Here is a 22,176-nt window from a genome sequence, read left to right as displayed (position 1 = left end):
TAAAGAATGTAGAGTTTTCCCATGTGAAAGAGGTAATAAGATTAGAGTCAGGATGTAGAGGTACTCTAAAGAAGGCATCTTTAAGATCCAGGACAGTAAAGTGAGTGGTTGAAGGGGGATATGAAAAAGAAGAGTGTTAGGGTTGGGAACCACAGGGTGGATGGGAATAATTGCCTCATTAATTAGGCAGAGGTCCTGGACTAAGCGATAGGTTCCTGAGGATTTGTGTACTGGCAATATGGGAATGTTGCAGGCCTCAGGGCTACTGCCAAGCCCTGGGTTTGGAGTGTTACCTTTTTGTGCAATTGAGCCTGCCTGGCTAGTTCAGCTGATTCCTCCTGGATATTATAGACTTTAAAGGCCATTTATCAGGTCTCGGATAAGGGTCTGAGGGCCCTCCTTAGCTCATTTTAGCTTTTTCTAATATCAGAGGCTGATTGGGTGATGAAATGGGTTGCTAACACTGTAGCCCCAGAGGGAGACTCAGGATCCAGCTTAGTATATTTGGTGAGGGCCTCTGTAAGGGGGTTGAGAAATAAGGCTGGATTCTCATCTAGATCCTGCATGATTTCTCTTAGCTTATCAAAATTAACCACCTTATTGGAAACCACCTGCATGCCTGCTGTAAGATATTGGACCATGTGAGTGCAGTGATGGTGATCTTGTAGGATATCTATGTAGTCCCAGTTGGGTTTGCTTTGAGAAATGGCTGTTTCACCTGAGGGGAGAGTTATGTGTTAGATGAATTTGATCAGCATGATCTCATGCAGACTGCTAGTTGTGGGCTCACTCATCCTGCATAAGGGTGGAGGAGAGAAAGACATAGACGTCATGCCAGGTAAGATTGTAACCTGAGAGTGGTATCAAAATTCCTTGATATAAGTAGAAGAGTCAGCAGAGAAGGATCCAAGCACTTTTCAATCTGGTAAAGATTCTGAAGTGGTAAACTATACTAAAGAGCAATAGTAACAAAAACAGCATGGTACTGGCACCAAAACAGGTTGGTAGACCAATGGTACAGAATAGAGGACACAGAGACTAACCCGTAAAATTACAACTACCTTATATTAGACAAAGGTGCCAAAAGCATGCACTGGAGAAAGGATAGCATTGTCAACAAATGGGGTTGGGAAAACTGGAAATCCATATGCAACAAAATGAAGTTGAATCCCTATCTCTCACCATGCACAAAAGTTAACTCAAATTGGATCAAGGATCTAGGAATTAAACCAGAGACTCTGGATCTAATAGAAAAAAAGTAGGCCCTAATATTCATCACATGGGGCTGGGCCCCAACTTCCTTAATAAGATGCCTATATCACAAAAATTAAAACCAAGAATCAATAAATGGGATGGATTCAAACTACAAAATGTTTTCTCAGCTAAAGAAATAATATATGAGGTGAATAGGGAGCCTATATCATGGGAACAAATTTTTACCCCTCACACATCAGATAGAGCTCCAATCTCTATAGTATATAAAGAGCTCAACAAGATAAGCACCAAAAAAACAAAAAACAACAAAAAACCCACCACAAATAATTTAATCAATAAATGGGCCAAGGGCCTGAACAGACACTTCTCAGAAGAGGATATACAATCAATCAACAAATATACAAAAAAATGCTCACCATCTCTAGCAGTCAGAGAAATGCAAATTAAAACTACTCTAAGATACCATCTCACTCCAGTAAGAATGGCAGCTATTATGAAGACAAACAACAAGTGCCGGTGAGGATGTGGGGGAAAAAGGTATACTCAAACACTGCTGGTGGGACTGCAAACTGGTGCAGCCAATTTGGAAAGCAGTATGGAGATTCCTTGGAATTCTGGGAATGGAACCACCATTTGGCCCAGCTATTTCACTTCTCGGTCTATACCCAAAGGACTTAAAAACAGCATACTACAGGGACACAGTCACATCAATGTTTATATTAGCAAAATTCACAATAGCTAAACTGTGGAGCCAACTAGATGTCCTTCAGTGGATAAATGGATAAAAAAATGTGGCATTTATACACAATGGAATATTATTCAGCACTAAAAAAGAATAAGATAATGGCATTTGCAGGGAAATGGATGGCATTAGAGCAGATTATGCTCAGTGGAGTTAGCCAATCCCCAACAAACAAATGCCAAATGTTTTCTCTGATATAAGGGGGGGTGACTCAAAATGGGGTAGGGAGGTAGAGCATGGGAGGAAGATTACCTCTAGATAGAGAATAGGGGTGGGAGAGAAAGGGAGGAAGAAGGGGAATAGCATGGATGGTGGAAGGAGACCCTCATCATTATACAAAATACATGTATGAAGATGTGAATTTGGGGCTGGGGATGTGGCTCAAGTGGTAGCGCGCCCGCCTGGTGTGCGTGTGGCCCGGGTTCGATCCTCAGCACCACATACAGACAAAGATGTTGTGTCCGCCAAATACTAAAAAATAAATATTAAAATTCTCTCTCTCCCTCTTTAAAAAAAAAAGTGAATTTGGTGTCAACATACCTTATATACAGAGATATGATAAATTGTGGTATAAAAGTGTATTAAGAATTGTAATGCAACAAAAGAGAGCTCATGTATAGTGGCATAATTTGGAGTGAACATACTTTATATACAGGGTTACAAAAAATTGTGCTGTGAATAGATAATTATGATTATAATGCATTCCACTATTGTCATGTATGTAAGAAATAAAAATAAATTAAAAAAAAGATTCTGAAGTGAGAATGGGACATGTACTTGGACAATCCTTTGGTGCCAGCCACTTCCCTGAGAGGACAAAGGAGTTTTGGGTTAGCTGGTAAGAGGGCCTGCTGGGACCATGTGTGGGCACTGACAGGAGAATAGAGGAGTGACTGGGTGGAGAGATCCATTGAGGGGGCAGGGGGCAGGGTTGTATCAGTAGAAGAGGGGGCAGAGGAATCATGACTGTAGGAGAGAAGGAGAGAGAGGAGGGGAGAGGAATGGAGGGGGAGGGTTCTGGAGCAGGGGAGGAGGAGCTGTGGTAGCTGGAGGAGGGGAGGGTGCCACTGTGAGAGGGGAGGAGGGAGAGGATTGACCTGGGTAGGGAGGGGGAAGATGGGAAGATGGGACTGAGAGTAGTTCCGGTGGATCTGAGAATGAGGAAGGAGATATAGAAGAACAATGGGAAAGGGGTTTGGGATTTTCCCTAGCAAGGAATACTTGAGCAGTAGAACTGGTAGAGCAGAGTGTAGGATGGGAGCAAATCTCAAAAAGCCTGAACTAAGGGACTTCCCTGTCTGTTGACAGAAATTGACCAAATCAGTGAGGATTTGAAAATCAAAAGTTCCTTCTGGCGGCCATTTTGACGCATTTTCTAAGTCATATTGGGGCCAGGCCAAAGTGGAGTGAAGGACCAGGTGCTTACAGCACAGGTCTTGAGTGAGTCCCAATTTGGCAAAATTGGAATATAGACCACCCAAAGGAGTTTTGGGGTTTAAGGAGGACTCGGTGTTTCCTGTGACCTCTGGCACCCTTGGGGGTGGGTGGGAGCATAAAAGGGCCTCCCAAATTTTTATTGTCCTCACTGAGGGACAGATAAGGGCTGGGTGGGGGTTGAGGTGTTCCTGCAACCTACTGGGTCCAAATGGATCAGAATGGCTCACACAAGGACTGGGGACATCTCCACAGTTCCCAGGGCCTTCAGCAGAACAGGTAGGGATCTATGGCAAGTGCATGACTTACAGATAGACACCCCCCCAGGACCAAGAGGGGCTGGCAGGTCAGAAGAAATGAGGGAATTTACCCCATTTCTGTCGGCCTGGATGAAAGGAGAGGAAAAATAGAGCAGCTTAGAAATTTCCTGGTTCATTTGAAGGAGAGGGTGGACCTCAACCCCTATGGGTTGAAGAGGGCCCTCCCTATGGGGAGGCCTGAAAAGCCCTCCCAAGTCTTGGCACCAGATGTGAGGTCAGGCAACAGTGACCAAAAGGAGGCAGATTAAAAGCAGTTGAACAAGTCTTTATTGAGATTTTATCCTGGGAGGGACCTTCCAGTCCAACAGAGCGGGTCCAGGAGAATAGCACCCAGGCTCAGCTGGATTGGAATTTTATTGGGCTTAGGGCAAGAAGGGAGGGCTTGGAACAGGAAAGGGAGATTTTCAGTGTCCCTGTTATCCTGGGGTTGGTCAGGGGATCTTGCTGAGATCCATGTCCTTCCAGGATTGGTCAGGAGACCCCACTGATTGACAGGTGGTTATGAGGCACCATCATTGCTTACCTTCACCACCTGATTGTTTGTTCTTTCTTGCACTTGGGTTGTCTGGTGCTCTGTTCCCTTAGCCACCCCAAACCAACTTAACATAACTTACTTTTGATTTTTACAGAGGCTCACAACACAGTTTTTCTTGAGTCTCAGAGGTGACTTTGGACTTGGTTTAATGGGAAATGCTGGAACTTTGAAAAATATGGGGACACTTGGAGATGGACTAAATGGTTTTTCCATTGTGAGATAGACATGAAGGTTTGGGACCAGGGGCAGAATGTTATGTTGTGAATATGAGATGTGCCCTGTAAAGCTTATGTGGCAATTCAGGAACAGTTGTAGATAAAATAGTTATGAGAACCATAAACTAATCAGTGGATTAATTAACATATTGATGGATTAATAATTAGAATGAATTACTGTTTGGTAATCAGGTGTGGGTGTGGCTGAAGTAATTTGCTCACTGGGGCATGCCCTTTAATTAAACACTTTTTATGTACATATTTTAATGGGTGCATTATAATTATATACACTAGTGGGATTCACTGTTACATATTCATACATGTACATGATATGACAATATAATTTGATCAACATCATTCCTCAGTGGATTATATTTTTTTCTCTGGCTGCTTGCTTGCTCTTTCTGCTACCTGGCTGTCTTGAGCTGAACAGCATTCCTCCACTACACCCTTCTTCCATAATGTTCTGCTCTTCTCAGGCCCAGAGCAATAGAGAAGACTGACCATGGACTGAAATCATGAACCTAAAATAACTTCTGAAGCCATGAACCCAAAGTAAACTTTTTCTACTCTAAGTTGTTCTTTTCAGATATGTTGGTCACAGTGGGAAAAAGCCAACTCATAGAGGAGGAACTGGAAATAAAAATAGAATTCATTACTGATGAATCTAATTTGTTTTATCCTTCAGATCCCAGGAAAAACACCATTCCTTGCCAGAGCAATTTTGGTTTTTCCAAGCTGCTTCTTGCCTTGTTGCTGATACTTTTCCTGCTGAAGCAAATCTTACTGTCTGTCTCTTTTATCAGTAAGTATGCCAACTGAGTCAGGTAGCAATGCCTGCCTTTCAGGAATAGAAGCTATTCATTAGAAACTGACATTTCACAATGATCCAGGCATTTGAAAAATAAATTTTCTATTGGTGAGGGGACGTGGGTTAGAGTTTCTGAGAATTTATTAAGAATTTTTGCTTTTGAAAAAATCATAGAGTTTATGTTCACTAAGAGAATTTGAAGAGTAGATATGTGTGTATGGGTTGGTGTTACAGAATAAAATCTATGGGTCATCGGTTTTATATTAGATTCTTTGTGAGGACACATCTATATTTCCTTAATAGCATTTATAGGCTAGTCTTATTTGACTTCATAGACACTTATATTTTTGGATGAGCAGGTGAACATCAAGGGTATGGAAGAAATGTTTTAGGAAGAGTTCCTTAGGTATTTCCTTCTAATAATTTCTGTCTGTCCCATTGTGAGATCTCAGGAATATGTGGATTTATGCATATGTTGGAATTTCAGAGTTTATTAAGTTTTCAAAAGTCATAAAACTTAGCATTATATTTAGGTAGATATTTGATTTATTAATTTGGACATTTGATAAGTTGTAATGGCTATACATATTGTTTGCTAGGCACCATGTTAGAGAATACGGAAATAGCCACAGCCACTGGTCTCAAGATATTAATAGAATAGTCAAAATAACCAGGACTTACAACATGAGATGGGAAGTATTGTGCAGGTAAGAAGTGAACACAGGAGGCTGAGTAGGTTTCCTGAAGGAGGAGACATCTACCTCTGTTACTACCAAATGACATAGATATATTATATGTATGTCATTATAACATGGAAGAAGTTGGGGGAATTATAGGCATGCCTGAATGGAAAAATATAGTGAATAGCATTTATATGGCTAGTCTTATTTAACTTCACAGACACTGATATTTTGAATGAGCCACTTTCAGACTTCCATGATAGAGGGTGAAAATAAAAAAGGCATGTTAAAGTTTGGATTTGGAACTATCCTGGTAGCTTTTGCACATTCTATTGGCCAAATGGAGTCTTAAAGGCAGCTCATATGCTATTGGTGAAGAAAGAGACCATACTTCTTGATTGCAAAGGGGTGTAAATACAAGAAAGGTGGAACAGAGGCCAGTTTTGCAGTGTGTCAGTGATGTGGAGTCATTGCAAGTTCCAGCATGGGGATATATGGTATCACTCCAGAAGAGGACTTTAAAATAGGGATTAGGATAGAACTCTTGGAAATACTACGTTTTTTAACATGGTGATTGGAGGAAGAGAGCTAATGGAAGAGGATAAGAAGCAGCAGTATGGAAGGTGAGGCAGGAACAGGAGAGAGCACTGTACCAAGAACTAAGGAGGAAGACCTGGGTTAATGATTGCAAGAAGCCATTAGAAAATGGCTAATAAATGGTCCTAGCAAATTACTGATGATCCATTTTATGCAAGGTTTAATGAAATGATGGATGCCAAAGCCCGAATGAAGTGGGTCAAGAAACAAATAGGAGGTTAAAGGGAAAGAGGAAATTTAATTTCTAGCAGTAGTGTTTATTAACCCAGGGCCTTGCATATTCTAGGCAAGAGCTGTGATAATGAGATACCACTGCATCCCAGAAAATTCATATTCTAGATGTGGGAGTGAGTTCTAAATTGGGAGAGGCACACAAAAGAGATGAAGAACGATGTCCTCTTGATCAATCTTTGGGTTTTTGAAAAAAAATTTTTCTATTCTTTAAGATCAACCAGAATTGGTTAAAATTAGCAAATTGTTCTTTTCCCAAAGTCCCAGGTTGTGGACTTCCTTAAATATCTTCCACTCCCGTCCCACAAAATTTAGCCTTGGTTTGCATCTTGGATTAACATCCTTCAGATCCCATTATGATGGAACTTTCATGTCTTCTTTCAACTCCTCATCTTTTAGTTATTCCTGGAGATATCTAATATTTCCAAAGCAGTAGGATTAGGATTCCATTGACTGAGGAGTCATGGGGAAACTTTTTCTGTCAGGCTCTGTCCAGTTTGGTAGTCGGACATATGTAGATTTTGTCCATAGAATGCAAGACAGCAATGTAAAGAGCAATGACTTAATGCTACTCGAAAAATGATTGTTTTATATTCCATTTTTTAGCTTTCTTTCAAAAAAATTCTCAGCTGCTTGAAGACAAACATTATAAAAGATTTATCAAAGAAATGATTCTCACAAATCTGGAGTGTGTAAGAATCAATTCAACGATGAAAGGTAAAACTTTATGTGCCTAGAATTCAGTTGCTGACTATAGTATGTAAGATTCCCAAATCAGTATTTATGATTTCCAGTAGAACACAATAAGAAGTGGAGTCTCAGTGTCATTCTAATCTACAAGTGTACAATTTCATAGAATCTATCATTCTTTTTTAAAATCTTTTTTTTTATTTATAGATGGACACAATATCTTTATTTATTTATTTCTTTGTGGTGTTGAGGATCGAACCCAGTGCCTCACGTGTGTGAGTCAGGTGCCATACCACTGAGCTACAGCCCCAGACCAGAATCTAACATTCTTATATGGATATTGAATGTTGTCCATGTGAAACTCAATTTGGAAAAAGGATATATTATTATTGTATTTCTTCAGACTGTTCTTCTTTCTGAGGTTTCTCACATCAGTCAAACAATTTGATAAAATGAAGATGAATATATTATGTTGAATGTGATTTTTTTTACCTTTAAATAGAGGGTTTAAAAAACATTTTTTAAAATTTATTTATTTATTTTTTACATACATGACAATAGTGAAATGCATTACACTCATTATTACCCATTTATAGCACAATTAAAAGCATTTTTAAGTTGACAGAAAAGTTGGGCAGATAATATTAAAAGATTATATTTTAAGCCTACCTTGTACACACAGTGTCCATTATTATTATCCTATTCCTAAGTAAGGACATTTGTTACAACAAATGAACCAATATTCATGATTTTTTTCCCTTTGGTAGTAGAAATTGAAATCAGGTTTTTACACATAACTAGGCACGTCTCTATCACTAAGCCACTTTCTTAGCCCAACATTCTTGATTTTCTCAATTTTTAACTCTTATTCTTTTGTATACTAGAATCCCTGCCATCCCTCACATTCCATTTATTTGTCATATCTCTTTAGTTTCCTCTTTGCTCTGATATTTTTTCAGATCTTTCTTGTTTCATTACTCTGACAACTTAGGGGAATACCATTCTGTATATTATTGGTTGTCTGTGTATCTGAAGTTTTTCTAGTGATTATAGGGAGATTATTTGTTTTTGGGAGGAAGGTCACAGATATAAAATGCTATTCATCACATTAGTTCCAGGGTATATATTATCAAAGTGAATGTTGACTATTGATGCTGAACTTGATCACCTGAGGTGGTGTTTGTCAGGTTTCTTTTTTTTTCTGCATTTTCCTACTTTATTTATTTTTTTTGGCCCCTTCCAGGGGTAGTTTCTTATTTTTTTTAATTAATTTTTATTGTTGGTTGTTCAAAACATTACATAGTTCTTGATATATCATATTTCACACTTTGATTCTGTCAGGTTTCTCATTGTGAAGCTACTTTTCCCTCTCATATTCCCACACTGTACAGTTCATAAGGAGGTTGCTATGTGCAGCTAATGTTTTATGATGGAGGAGTCATGCTCCCATTTTTAGGGTGGTGTATTATTTAGTGCTCTCCAGAGGAACAGAAGCAATATGAACATGGATATTTATTTTAAGAACTTGACTCATGGAAATGTGGGGGCTTGATAAGTCCAAAATTTGATCTGAGCAACTTTTCAGCTAAAGACTCAGGAAGGAGTGTCAGATGGAGGCCAAAAGAAGTCTGCCAAGCTTTTAAAAGGTTATTATATTTTTCAGTGGTAAAATTTCCATTTTTTACATCTTCTGTTTTTTTTTGAGTCTACTTTTTTTGTTTCTTTTTTTATTAAATTATTTATTCATCCTAATTTGTTATATATGATGGCAGAATGCAATTCATTTCATATTACACATATAGAGCACAATTTTTCAAGTCACTGGTTGCACATAAATTATTTTCCCATCATTTGTGTCTTATACATGTACTTAGGGTAATGTTATAAAACTCATTCCACCATCCTTCCTACCCCCTTGCTCCCTCCCTTCTCCTCCCTCCCATTGCCCTAAAGTTCCTCCATTACTTCCAGGCTCACCCCATCCCCCTTGCCATTATGAGTCAGCATTCCTTTGTTTCTTTTTTGGGATGGTGGTTTATTTGGGTACTGGAGATTGAACCTTGGGCTTCCAAACCCCTGAGCCACATTCCAGCCCTTTTTATTTTTTATTTTGACACAGGGATTTTCTAAGTTACTTAGGGCTTTTCCTTTGTTCCAAGATTGTTTGAATCTTTTTGTTGAAGCATTTTTATCATGGTTGCTTTAAAATCTTTGTTAGATAATTCTAACATTTTTGTTATCTGGGGTTTTTTTTGGAGGCTATTGTCATTTTTTTTTTATTAAAATCGAGAACTTACTGGTCCATGGTATGATTAATTATTTTGCAATGAAATTTGGATATTTTTATTTTGATGTTATAAAGTCTAGGTTTTATGTAAATATTATATTTTAGCTGTTCTTTTTCCTGATACCAGTCCACCAGGTGAAAGGGAGCCCTGACACATTATTGTCTGATTGAGGCAACTTGGCTCCTCGGCAACTGAGGAAAGGGGTCTCCTTTTTATATCTGGGTGAATATGGGAGCTGCTCTTTTCATGCTGTTTCCCTTGGTCTGTAAATTTAATAACACACACTTTAAAAATACATTTTCATATAATGTACCTATTTGCCCTTCTTGTCAATAAAGGAAAAGTCTGGAGCTGTTGCCCAGAGAAATGGAAGTCATTTAGTTCCAGTTGCTACTTTTTTTCTACTGATGCAAAACCTTGGAAGGAGAGTCAGGAGAACTGCTCTAGAATGGAGGCTCACCTGGTGGTGATCAACAGCAAGGAAGAGCAGGTACTTTCTAAGAGACAGTGGAGTTATGAGCCTGTCTGACTTTTGTACTTGTCTTTGCTAAGAAGGGATATTGATGCTGTGGCAGAAGACTTTCCCTAAGACAGATAGGAGAGGCTCCCTCAGCCTTCCCATTCCACACCTTGTACCTTCTTCAGTGTAACTAACCTACCCCCAGGGATATTGTGGCATTCAACATGTAAGACCTGGGGGTTTAGTGAAAGAATGAAAATGTTTCTGCCTACAACAGCAGTTGGTTATTTCAATATACAACTGTTTTCTCAATTATCAACTGCTAAACAGAAAGGAGAATTAACTTGAATGGGCAAAGCTAAATCATAAGGGGTTTCAGAATCAGCAATCAGGAATGAAATTTTAAGAATTTGTGAAATGCTGGTGTTGTGGTGCATGCTTGTAATCCTAGGGGCTTGGGAGGCTGAGACAGGAGGATCTGAAGTTCAAAGCAATCCTTCTCAATGTAGCAAGGAACTAAGCAATTTAGCAAGACTCTGTCCCTAATTTAAATATAAAAAAGGGTGAGGGATGTTGCTCAGTGGTTATGCACTCCTGGGTTCAATTTCTGTTACAAAAAAATTTCATGATGTTATGAAAGGAAAATGATTATATTTGTAACAATTTTCTTATGTAAAACTTTGAAGAATGTTCTTTCAGTGAAGAAAAGAAGGAATTTGAATTTGAGATGGAAATTCATTATGATTGTAGATAGGAATTGCTTTCATATTTAATAAAATTAAGGCCCACAAATGATGTCTTTGATCTTTGTGTGCTCAAAGACGTGCAGTTCTGAGGTCCCCATCTGGTTATTCCTGAACCATCTCCTTTTGTTTTCATTTCTGTATAATCACAAAGAGTTCAATTGTAAAATCACAATGTACCTTTAAATATGTATAATTATTAGTTGTGAGTAAAATCTTTAAAAAATATAAATAAGATGGAAATGTTAACTATGCCAATTTGATCATTATGCACTGTGTGTGTGTCAAATTATCATGTTATCTGATAGATTTTACAATTAAATAATAAAGAAGAAATAAAGCATCAAAATTTTTTAAAAATATTTTTATTGGTGAATTATATTTATACATGAGAATGGACTTTATTCTGTTATATTAATACCAGTACATAGCATAATTTCGCAAATAAAAAAACCCACCAACTTGGTTCAAGTTGAGTATCTAAAGCATATGACTTCTTTTCTTTTTCTTTTCCTTTAGGATTTTCTCACTCAGGGGTTATCAGATCCAAAGGGTCAAGGACAATGGCAATGGGTTGATCAGACCCCATACAACCAAAGTGCCACGTGAGTACAGAATTAGATAAAGGAATCCTGGGTTCTGGATCATGCAGGAAGTTTAGAGTGTTCCAGCATCAGTTCTGAAACTAAAACAGCTCACTCTTGTCCTGTTGCACACATAGTTAATCAGTTTTATTACCTTATTAAATTATCACAGAACCCTAGGAGGCACACATTATTTTTCCTATTATAGAACCGAGGAAATTGAGTTTGGAGAATATAGATAGTTCAGGTAAGGTCACCCAAGAACAGTCTTTAGAACTGGGTGGATTTTACTTTGCTTTTAAAAACTCTATTTATTCTCTGTAATAAAAATTCATGCTTTTAAAGATCATTATGGATTATTATCATTTAATATTTCTCATAAAGCAAAAATCCTAAATTTGGATACTGTTACTCATATTTATGTAATCTTTAAAGGCATTTAAATAGATTAGTATACTTCTACCTTTGATCCTTATATCTTCTTTGTGGAATACTTAATGCTGTTACTCTGGTCCAGCTTTTAGATGGGCAAACTGAGAATTTAAGAAATTAAATTATTTGACCTAGAAAATGGAAATAAGTAGAAGATCTAGAGATTTAACTATTTCTTCAGACTTCAAAATCATGCCATTAAAAGGGAAAAAAAACCCTATTTTGAATCATGGGACCATGGTGACTTCTCTTCATCATATAAGAAAGCCCCATGGATTGACAGTCTCCTGGCAACAGGACCTATGTTTAGAGAAGAGCCCGTGGGTAACTTTTGGTCAATTGCTTAGTGCAATAAGGTATGAGAAAATATGAGTGATGAGGGCCCAATTTTCAAGATAAATGCCAGAGGTGCTGGTGGAGGAGAAACTGCATGAGAATTAAGAAGGATTGGTCTGGGCATATTTGACCTTGACTTCCACAAAGTTCCACCCCAGTCTCTGGCCCCATAACTGACTCTAACCCCTTTAAAAGCAGTCTTGGAAGAATCACTTCATCCTTTTTCTCTATTTCAGATTCTGGCATCCAGGTGAGCCAAGTCATAGTGGAGAGCATTGTGTTATAGAAAATCATCGTCCTCCATCATTGCAGTGGGGCTGGAATGATATACTTTGTAAATATTCTCAACGATCAGTTTGTGAAATGATGAAGATCTACTTATGAATCAACACTTTTCATGGACATGTGTTTGGATTAGCATTCATTATTGTAGAGCTAGCTCATAAGTTCTTCTTTATGAAAGACATTCAATAGACTTTTAGGTTTGTGGTCAACTATTCCACTTTTGAGGAAATGTTCATGTTGCATATGAAATTTATCAGTTTACTTCCTACAGAGTGCCTAATACAATAATTGTGGGCGATTTTACTTAATGTACAATGAGTTTACTCCATATTATTTCTTTACCCTAATGTTGGTACAGAAATTTCAAAAGATACATTTTACTCAAAATGCCTTTGACTGCCTCAGTAAAGAGAGTAATTGAACAGGAGTGAAATATTTAATCCTGTGTCTAGCCAGTGCTGGAACTCTTCTCTTCACTCTACCTTGTGTGGCCTGAGTGTGTTTTGGTGTCTTTTATTTATTTTTCTTTAGAGTATCATTACATTAATGTGTGTGAACAGGTTTTATGTGAGTTTTGTGTTTAAAGAGTGATATAGAATCAGAAACCATCCTATTGATCACTAATCACTGCAAAGTATTGTAGGAAGTATTACAGTAGTTATGGTTTTAAGCCACTAAGGTTTTTGGTAGAATGTTCAGCACTGGGGAGGATACTTTCACTAGACTATCATTTTGTAGAAATGGTAATGTTGAAACTGACTGATTTCTCTGAAGGTGGAGATCTGCTGACAACTGACAACCCTCCAGAGCCCTTTGGATGTAAATTTTATTCAGATGATTTTAATAATGAAACATGGATTATGTTACAGTTTAGATATGAGGTGTCTCCCAAAAGCTCATGAGTATGACAATGAAAGAAAGTTTAGAGTTGAAATACTTGGGCTATGAGAGCCTTTACCCAATCAGGGCATTAATCCCCTGATAGAGACTGAATAAATGGTAACTGAAGGCATGAAGTGTGTGGCTGAAGGGGTGAGTCACAGAGGTTGTGCCTTTGAGGTGGGTATTTTGTTGTGGTGAAAGAATTGTGTTTTACCCTTTCTTTCGGCTTCCTTGTGGGAATGTCCTGAGCCACTTTCCTCCTCTGCACCTTTTCCTCTGATAGTCTATTTGACTTCAGGCCCAGAGCAATGGGAACTGGCCATCTATGGACTGAGACCTTTGAAAGCATGAGCCCCAGATGAACTTTTCCTCTTCTAAAATATTTTTTTCATGTATTTTGGTCACAGTAGCAGAAAAGGTGACTAAAACAGATTACAAGTCCTTTCTTTTCCTACATGGAAATCATCAGTAGTGCACACTTGTTGGGGATGAGCTCAATGATTCAAGGACAGAAGAAATAATGAGGCACAGTTCAGCTGTATTAAAGCAATTGTTCAGTGTAAAGTTTTGATGAAATATTGTGTAATAAAATTTTGGATGAAATGCTTTGGAGCAGTTAAAAATGTTGTAAATGGAATTTTTAAAATGAGGAAACTGCTTTGAGGATTGTGGCTCATGTTTGCTGTCTATTCATCCCTTCTCCCTCCAAAACAATATTTCAATATTGTTTAAAGTCACACTTTCCTTCTTGAAGCTCATGTGAATTGGATGCTGTGAGTGAATATGGATTAATCCAAGTCAACAACTCAATCATACTAGTGGTTGGTTTAGGAATAGCATGGGTTGTTAATCCTGCTAAGAAATTGCTTCTTCCTCTTCTCAGAGGAATCAGGGAGTGAATCTCCCTCTCCTAATGAACATGAAAAGTCCTGTTCACAACTGACAGTTCTGTAACCATGAGGGGAAGTAGCCTTCAAATGATAGAAACACCATGGTTGGCAGAGTCGAGCCATGAGAAGAACTTGGTTATTTAAGTTTTTTGTATTAGGTCGGTGGTGGCAACTTGATGGCCACTTAGAACAAAGCAGCCCAAGCAGGAAAAGAACATCAATCAGGTGCCATAGGAAATGCCTGTCAATCAGCCAGGTCTCCTGACTAATGCCTGTCAATCAGCAGGACCCTCTGGCCAATCCTGGAGTTTAGCTAACTCCTCTGACCAACTCCAACAGGGCAAGGGACCTGAAAACACCTTTCCTGTCCCAAGTCCTTCCCTTCCTGCTGTAAGCCCCATAAAAGTCCAGTCCTGTTGAGCTTCCACGTGGTTTCTCCTCAGACCCTTCTCCTGTCCACTCTGTGGGTCTGATGGAGTTCTGTCTGGGAGTGATATCTCAATAAAGCCTTATTCAGTGGCTCTTTTAAATCTGCCTCCTTTGGTCGCTGCCCATCTAGCCTGATCTGACATTTTGTGGGTCACTGAATTGACTATTTTCACAGCATAGCCTACTGTGAAGTTTTCTTGTGAAGACTAATCAATTTGTAATTATTTGTCAGATTGAGTCCTGATGGATTTAAGAAAATATATTAGTTTTAGTGACTAGATTTTATTGAGCTATAGTTTACATAAGTAAAAGGCACACACTTTCCGAGTATAGTTCCATGATTTTGTCAAGTGCATGCAAACCTGTAACCACCATGATTATCTACAATAAAGATTTCTATTATTGCCCAATGTTCCCTGTCCTAACTGTATGAATGCAGTGTTCTGATTCCTGCTTTTCAAATTCCATATTAAACAGATAATAAAGTTTGCTTTTTCTTTTTACTTTCTTTATCTCAATATATTTGTGAAATTTTCCTAAGTTTTTTTTTGTATTTTTTCATTGGTAGATTCAATTTTTTATGGAATTGTGTTTCATTGTAACATGATCTGTAACAAGATCTGTTTATCTGATTTGTTGTTGGGCAAGCTTTGAATTATTTCTATATCTTATCTATTGTGAATAAAGCTTCTTCTTTTACATGCCTTTTGTGTAACTCTGCATTTTTATTTCTTAGAAATGTGCGCAGGGATGGAATGTATCCACACCACAGTATTATAGAGAATAGTATTAGTGCCCTAAAATTTCTCTGTGTTTTAGTTACTATCGTTTTCTTCCTGACAACTCCTGGAATTTACTGATTTTTATGCTTTTGTCTTTTACAGATTGTCATAGTTTGGGAGTACACAGATTTTTCCAATGTCTTCTTACCATTAGTAATGTGCATTTAAGATTCCTCCATTTTATTTTATGGCATGTTGACATTTCTTTTTATTGCAGAAAATATTGTAACACAGTTTATTCATCCATTGAAGTACATGTTGATTGCTTCTAATGTTTGACACTTAGGAATGAAGTTTTTATTTGGCCTCTCATGTGGGTTTTTGTATGGACGTGTTTTCAATTCATTTGTGTTAACATCTAGGAACACTCTTGTTGACTTGAGTGCTAAGACTAAGAACTGTCTTGCAAAGTGGCTATCATTTTGTATTTAACCAGCCATGAATCAAAGTGTTCCTATCGTTACATTTTCTTGCCAGCATTTAGAATTGACAGTCTTGGTGAATGTTGTCCATTAATATGTGTGCTGTGGTGTCTAATTTTTAAAATGTTTTCCTCCCTATAAATTAAACAATGTAAACTCCTTGATTATAGTGACTTTTATTTGTTCACTGTTGAGTCCTCAGAGACAATACAGTATGTGGCCCCAAGTTGTCACTCAATAAGTATTGATTGAAAGAGAAAATGAATGTCTCTGCAGGATAGGTAAAGAGTTGTCCACCACTGTCTGGGTAAATTTCACGTAGGGTAATATGTTAGAAAATTTATCAAGTTTGGAAATTTAAGCCAAATCCTACATTCTAGCTTTTGTCAATAATGAAGTCCAAGTGTGATGTCTGTCATATGCATACATCTATTTGGTTAGGGAAAAGGGAAGAGGGGGGTATTATTTATTGGCTCTCTAAAGCCACAATCATAAGTTCCATAAAAGATGAATTAAGTAGAAATTTTCATTTAAAAAAATTAATCTAGACTTATGTTAAACTGATATATACATCACCAAATTGTGCATATTATGGGCTATTATGTAAGGTTTCAATATATGTATGCATAGTATAGTGTCAAGTTAAACATATCTGTCTTTTCAAATATTTATCAGTTCTTTATGTAAAAAACTGTCAAAATCCTTTTTAAAAAAACTTAAAATAATTTTTTTTTAGTTGTAGATGGACTCAATACCTTTATTTTATTTATTGTTATGTGAAACTGAGGATTGAACCCTGTGCATCACACATGGTAGGCAAGAGCTCTACTACTGAGCCACAACCCCAGACCTCAAAATTTTTTTCTAGCTTATTTTTATTCATGCATTGTAATCGAGGGCACAGAGTAGTGTCTGCTTTCCAGATCAGAGCTGTGCTGCACATGTTAGTAGAGGGGCAGCCTGACAAGTGAAGATGCTGCGGACTTCCCAGCAGAAACCTGAGAACACTAGATGTATACAGTCTCCTATTCAGTCTCCCAGATTCATGAGGTAAAGCTGTTTTTTAAAAAGTCCTATGAAAATTGTTTTTCAGAAATAGCATTACCCAATCTGTCCCAAAGGAGCATGCGTTAGTGACAGATAGTGGGACTTTATTTCATTGTAATACTAAAATCTCCATGCAGGAAAAACCCGAAGGCTCATTTCTCATAACATGGAAAGTATAAGGAAGCATGTTGTCAGACTTCCTTGTGCAGGAAAGTCCCCACCCACATTTGTGATGATGTCTTCTCTCTACCAGGTCATGCATTACCTGCCAAATAAACTGCAGCTTGCTCTGGCAGACAGCAGGGCTTTGGGAGCAATTCCCCATTTGCAAACAATTTGGCTCCATGTCATCACTGTTCTTGGTGTTATGTTCTGCCTGGATTCTCACCAAGAGGTGGATCCATTAACTTGGGTCACACAGTCATTGTTCAAGGAACTGGAAGAATTGTGATGTGTGTAGAGGGGTGCTGTCACAGCCCACCATCCCTAAGCTCTGGGTTCTTGCTGCTTATGGAGAAGGTGCAGAATGCAAAAGCTGGGCAGGTGGCATCTACAGATCTTGAACGTCACTGAAGTGTTTCTGGCTGGCCTTGTGCCATGACCTCGGGGATGTGCATTTATTTCTCCTGCTCACCTTCTGAACCCAGGCCCAGGGTTTACTGCTGCAGCTGCTACAGGAACTTGGGCACCTGCAAGATGGTTTCTGTTGCAAGGACAGTACCTTGCAGCAGCATTCCCCTACCTCTTCCTGGAGACCAGCTTCTTTCTCCAAGAACAGGGCCAGAACTGAGCTTTTGGGTTCTGGTTCTACTTTGGGCTGCTGTTGCCCACACAACCCTCCATTCAGGGAACTGTCTCTGGAAGGACAGATCATTGGCAGGACTTGTCATTTTCAAAGGGCACAGGTCCTGGAACCTTCAAACTTAGCAACTGTGTCTGAAGGATCTTCATTATGCCTCCATGTGCTCTGGTTTGTCCAGGTTTCACAGCCTAATTTTTTTAAAGTCAGTTATTGAATATTCCCAGTAATTTCATCCTTTAATTCTAAATTTACTTCAAAAATATCAGTTTTAATCAACAAAATTAATTAGGCATATTAATAGGATTCACTGTGATATTTTCTTAACTCATACACCCTGCACTGATCATATCCATACCTCCTCTTCCACTCCCTCCACCCCAGCAGACTTTCCAGTTGCTAGTAATCACAATTTTACATTCAGGTAAACTTTTCACATATTTTGTTTTAATAGGAGAGAAAAGAAATACTTTCTTTCTATTTCTTTTTTTTTGGTTGCCATGATTTTCTCCAGTTCCATTTTTTTTCTTTTTTTTTTGTTGAAAATGACAGGAATTTTTTTCTTTTTAATGAGTGAATAATACTCTATTGTATATATATACCATATTTTCTTCATTCCATCTGTTGGTTAATGGATACCTAGATTGATTACATGTGTTAGTTACAAATAGTGCATGCAATCTGTGTAACTGACTCTTTTGTATGCTGACTTCATTTCCTTTGGATATATACCCAGGAGTTATGTTGATTGATCATGTGATAGTTCTATGTTTAGTTTTTTGAGGAACCTCTGTATTGTTTTTCATAGTGGGCATACCAACTTACATTTCTACCATCAGCATATAAGACTTCCCTTTCTCTATGGTCTCACCAGCATTTGTTAATTTTTGTTGTTTTGATAATAGTCATTGTAAATGGGGTGAGATTTTTATCTCCTTTCAGTTTTGTTTTGCATCTCCCTGATGGCTAATGACATTGAGCAAAATAAAATACATTTATTGGTCATTTGCATTTTTCTTTTGAGAAGTGTGTATTCAGATTATATACCCATTTTTATTTGGATGACTTGTTTTTGTTGTTAAGTGTTCTTTTATTGTCTTTTATTTCTCAGATAACAAGCATGTGTAAGATTGATAGTGGCAAGGATTTTCTCCCTTTGTGTAGGTCATCTCCTCACTCTGTTGATTTTTCCTTTGCTGTGTGGAAGCTTTTTAGTTTGATATAATCCAATTGTCAGGGTTGCTTTTGGGAAATATCCAGCTTTTGGTCCTACATGGAAAATTGTTGCCTGTACCCATGTCTTGGAGAACAACATTAGGGAAGTTTAAATTGGATAAGGGTAAGGAAGTTAAGAGCTCTTTAGCTTGCTTGTCCTAAACAGAGCTGAGAATGTTTTCTCTTCCTTCACAGTCTGATGACCTAATCATTGAATTTATTTCTTCATCTCTAAGGGGAATTGAAAAAAATGCAACATTTTAAACACACTTCCTCCATCTCCCCCTATGATTTATTTTATCTCAAAGCAACCATTGGAGAAACTTTGTGGGTTTCTATCCTATTCTCAAAGTCTGTTTCATCATGTGCTACAGCTATGACTATCCCATTACTAAAAGGATCCTACTGAGTTCAAGTCCACTTTTTATGCAGGTCCATTTATGAAGTTCTGTTTAATTAAATCATTGGCTATTGATGATGGCACTTGGTTTTCACATGATTGGTTCCTCTAGCAAGCAGCTCCCATTCTGGAACTATCTTGAGGACCGTCAAGAGTCACATAATTGGCATAGGGTCAGGCATGGCTGAAAGGAGCATGTGATGAACAAAAAAAACTGTGTATTCTTATCTTTATTTTTCCAAACCTATTTTGGGAATTTGGGGGGAGGAAAACCCAAATATTATAAAAAGGATGCTTTTAATACCCTTATGACTGAGAAAATTTTAAGGTGTTAGAAACTCTATGCCAAGAACTAAGGATGAAAACAAATGTATATTTCTTTTTATAACCCAATATTGTGAGTTCAATGTCCATATACCCATAATAGATTTCCTTGTATTCAGACTGCTTCCTTAAGTAAGTGGAGATGTTTTTGGTGTTACTAAAGAAAAAAATGTACATAATCTATAATCTACAACATGAAAAATATTGAGGCAGGATCTCAAAGTCCTTGACTTGAAGTCTGCTTCTGAATTTAAACCATTTCAGGCTTCTCTTTACCTGAGGAGGGAGGATTAAAAGTTTTTATTGACCTTTGCCCAATATTAGTCTTGACTGATACCTGTGACAATATTGACCTCAAGTACTGTGGTCCTGCCAAGAGGAGCAGAATTTTTATTCTCTAAGCAAATGACAAATCTTGTGAACAAAGAAAATGTGTGGGTATAAAGAACCTTCAGTAGGTACCACTGGCCTTAGGAATATTTTGCTTGTCAACCCCTGAAAGTAACTTTAAAGTACCATGTAGCCTCTTATGCAATTTTACATGTAAAATATTTCTTCATGTTATAGAAGCAAAGGTTTCAACTTTGGAACTTTGTAAATACTGACCTTTAAAATGATTATACCTCTTTTTAAAATACATCTCCCAGGGTCTATAAACCATAACAAAGTATTAGCCCCCATGATCCATTAAAAGAACAATAAGTGAAAATTCTGTTATTCTGGTTACCACTAGTGCTGTGGGTGATGAAGTCTTTTCCCTCTGGAACAAAAAGTGTTTTGTTTCATGGTTAGATGTTTTACACTCTTTTCCCCCTTGGACTAATATTTATGTCACACTTCTCTTATCCACCAAATACTTACATAAGTACATGTTTAAAAATTTCCTTTCCTGAGGGGTGTTCAGCTTTAAGGTTGTAAAAATTCTTTTGAATTGCCTTATTGTTACAAGTATGATCAGTATACAATATTATGTACTCATAACACATCATGAGTTTACTATAAATTTCGATAAAACATTACTAATAAAATGAAATTCCATTTGAAATCTTAGCAACGAGAATGGGGATTTTAAAAACTGCAATCTGATGTATCCATCATCAAATCATATTATTGTTAGCATGAGGTAGTTTTCAACATCAATGATATTCCTAATTTTCAAATGATGATACAAACTGATAAATTTTGGTCTCTTAAAATAGTAGATAGAAATGATATGAGGTTTGTTAGAAAGTCACCCAAGTTTTTGAAAATTTTTGTTTTCTATTTATGATCATATAGTAAACTAATGTGAAAATCATTTTTAATGGTCTGCCAAATGAGAATTTGATTATGTTATTGTGTTAGCTATTTGTTGATGTGACAAAAGTATCTTACAAGAACAACTAAGAGGAGGGAAATTTTATTTTGGGGTCATGGTGTCAGGGTCTAAATTCATGAACTCCAATGCTCTGAGCCTGAGATGAGTGAGAATATTATGGCAGAAGAGTATGGTGGAGGAAAGATCTCAGCTTGGGGAACCTGAGACAAGATATAATCCCCAAGGGTATGCACCAGTGATCAGCTTCCTCTAGCCACACTCTTATCTTACCCCCCCAGCAGTCCATTCAAGTGATTAGTATAACAAATGAATTAATCTGCTGATGGGGTTATGGTTCTCATAGCCAAACCTTTCCACCTTTGAACATTGCTACATCAGCTAACATGAGCATTGGGCATTCACTAGATCTGAACAATAATAGAAATTCTTCGATGTTGTTGAATAAAAACTAGGATAAGTTGCAAAAGGTTTGCTATTTCTCATTCAGTTGTTGTTTGTTTTCTGAATTTCTAAGGGATATTTATACATTTTTTATGAGTCTTATCAGTTTATCATGAATTAAATTTGCTATGCTTTACATTTCAAAGCACCTTATCAGGTCATTGTTATCAGAACAGTTTGGGAAAATAAAACAACTACTATACATTCTTTACATATGTTTTTATTCCCATGGCTTTGAATACATATTTTTTTGTTAACATTTGAGCTAGAAAGTTAGCATAGTCATGTTAAGAAGATTGTACATCATGAACAAATTGTTTTCATCCCAGGGATGTTAGGATGGTCTAACATATGCAAATTAATGAATGTAATTCTCCACATAAATATGTTTCATGACAAAAATCACATAGTGATCTAAATAGATGCAGAGAAACCCTTCAACAGAATTCAGGACCCATTCATGATAAAAGCACTGGAGAAAGTAGAGATAGAAGGAAATAAGAGATAGAAGGAATGTTTCCATTGGTGAATTATACCTTTACATAAAAGCAGAATTTTTTTTGATATGTTCATACATGCATAACATAATTTGCTCAATTTTATTTCCTGGTTCTTCCCCTTTCTCTCCC

General features: G+C 37.4%; 1 protein-coding gene across 1 annotated transcript in view; it reads left to right on the top strand.

Moving 5' to 3' along the window:
* The first annotated feature begins 756 nt into the window (after nucleotides 1–756).
* The window catches only part of LOC143398335 (C-type lectin domain family 4 member A-like), a 75,901-nt gene continuing 54,481 nt past the window's right edge, over nucleotides 757–22,176 (top strand). Inside the window, exons 1-4 of the mRNA XM_076855316.1 lie at nucleotides 757–838; nucleotides 5,150–5,266; nucleotides 7,387–7,497; nucleotides 10,097–10,248. Of these exons, the coding sequence (XP_076711431.1) occupies nucleotides 757–838; nucleotides 5,150–5,266; nucleotides 7,387–7,497; nucleotides 10,097–10,248 (462 nt within the window). The remainder of the gene's footprint in view (nucleotides 839–5,149; nucleotides 5,267–7,386; nucleotides 7,498–10,096; nucleotides 10,249–22,176) is intronic.

The sequence above is a fragment of the Callospermophilus lateralis genome, chromosome 4, assembly GCF_048772815.1.
Source record: "Callospermophilus lateralis isolate mCalLat2 chromosome 4, mCalLat2.hap1, whole genome shotgun sequence".
NCBI classification, from domain to species: Eukaryota; Metazoa; Chordata; class Mammalia; order Rodentia; family Sciuridae; genus Callospermophilus; species Callospermophilus lateralis.
This window is presented reverse-complemented; position numbering and strand designations above follow the sequence as displayed.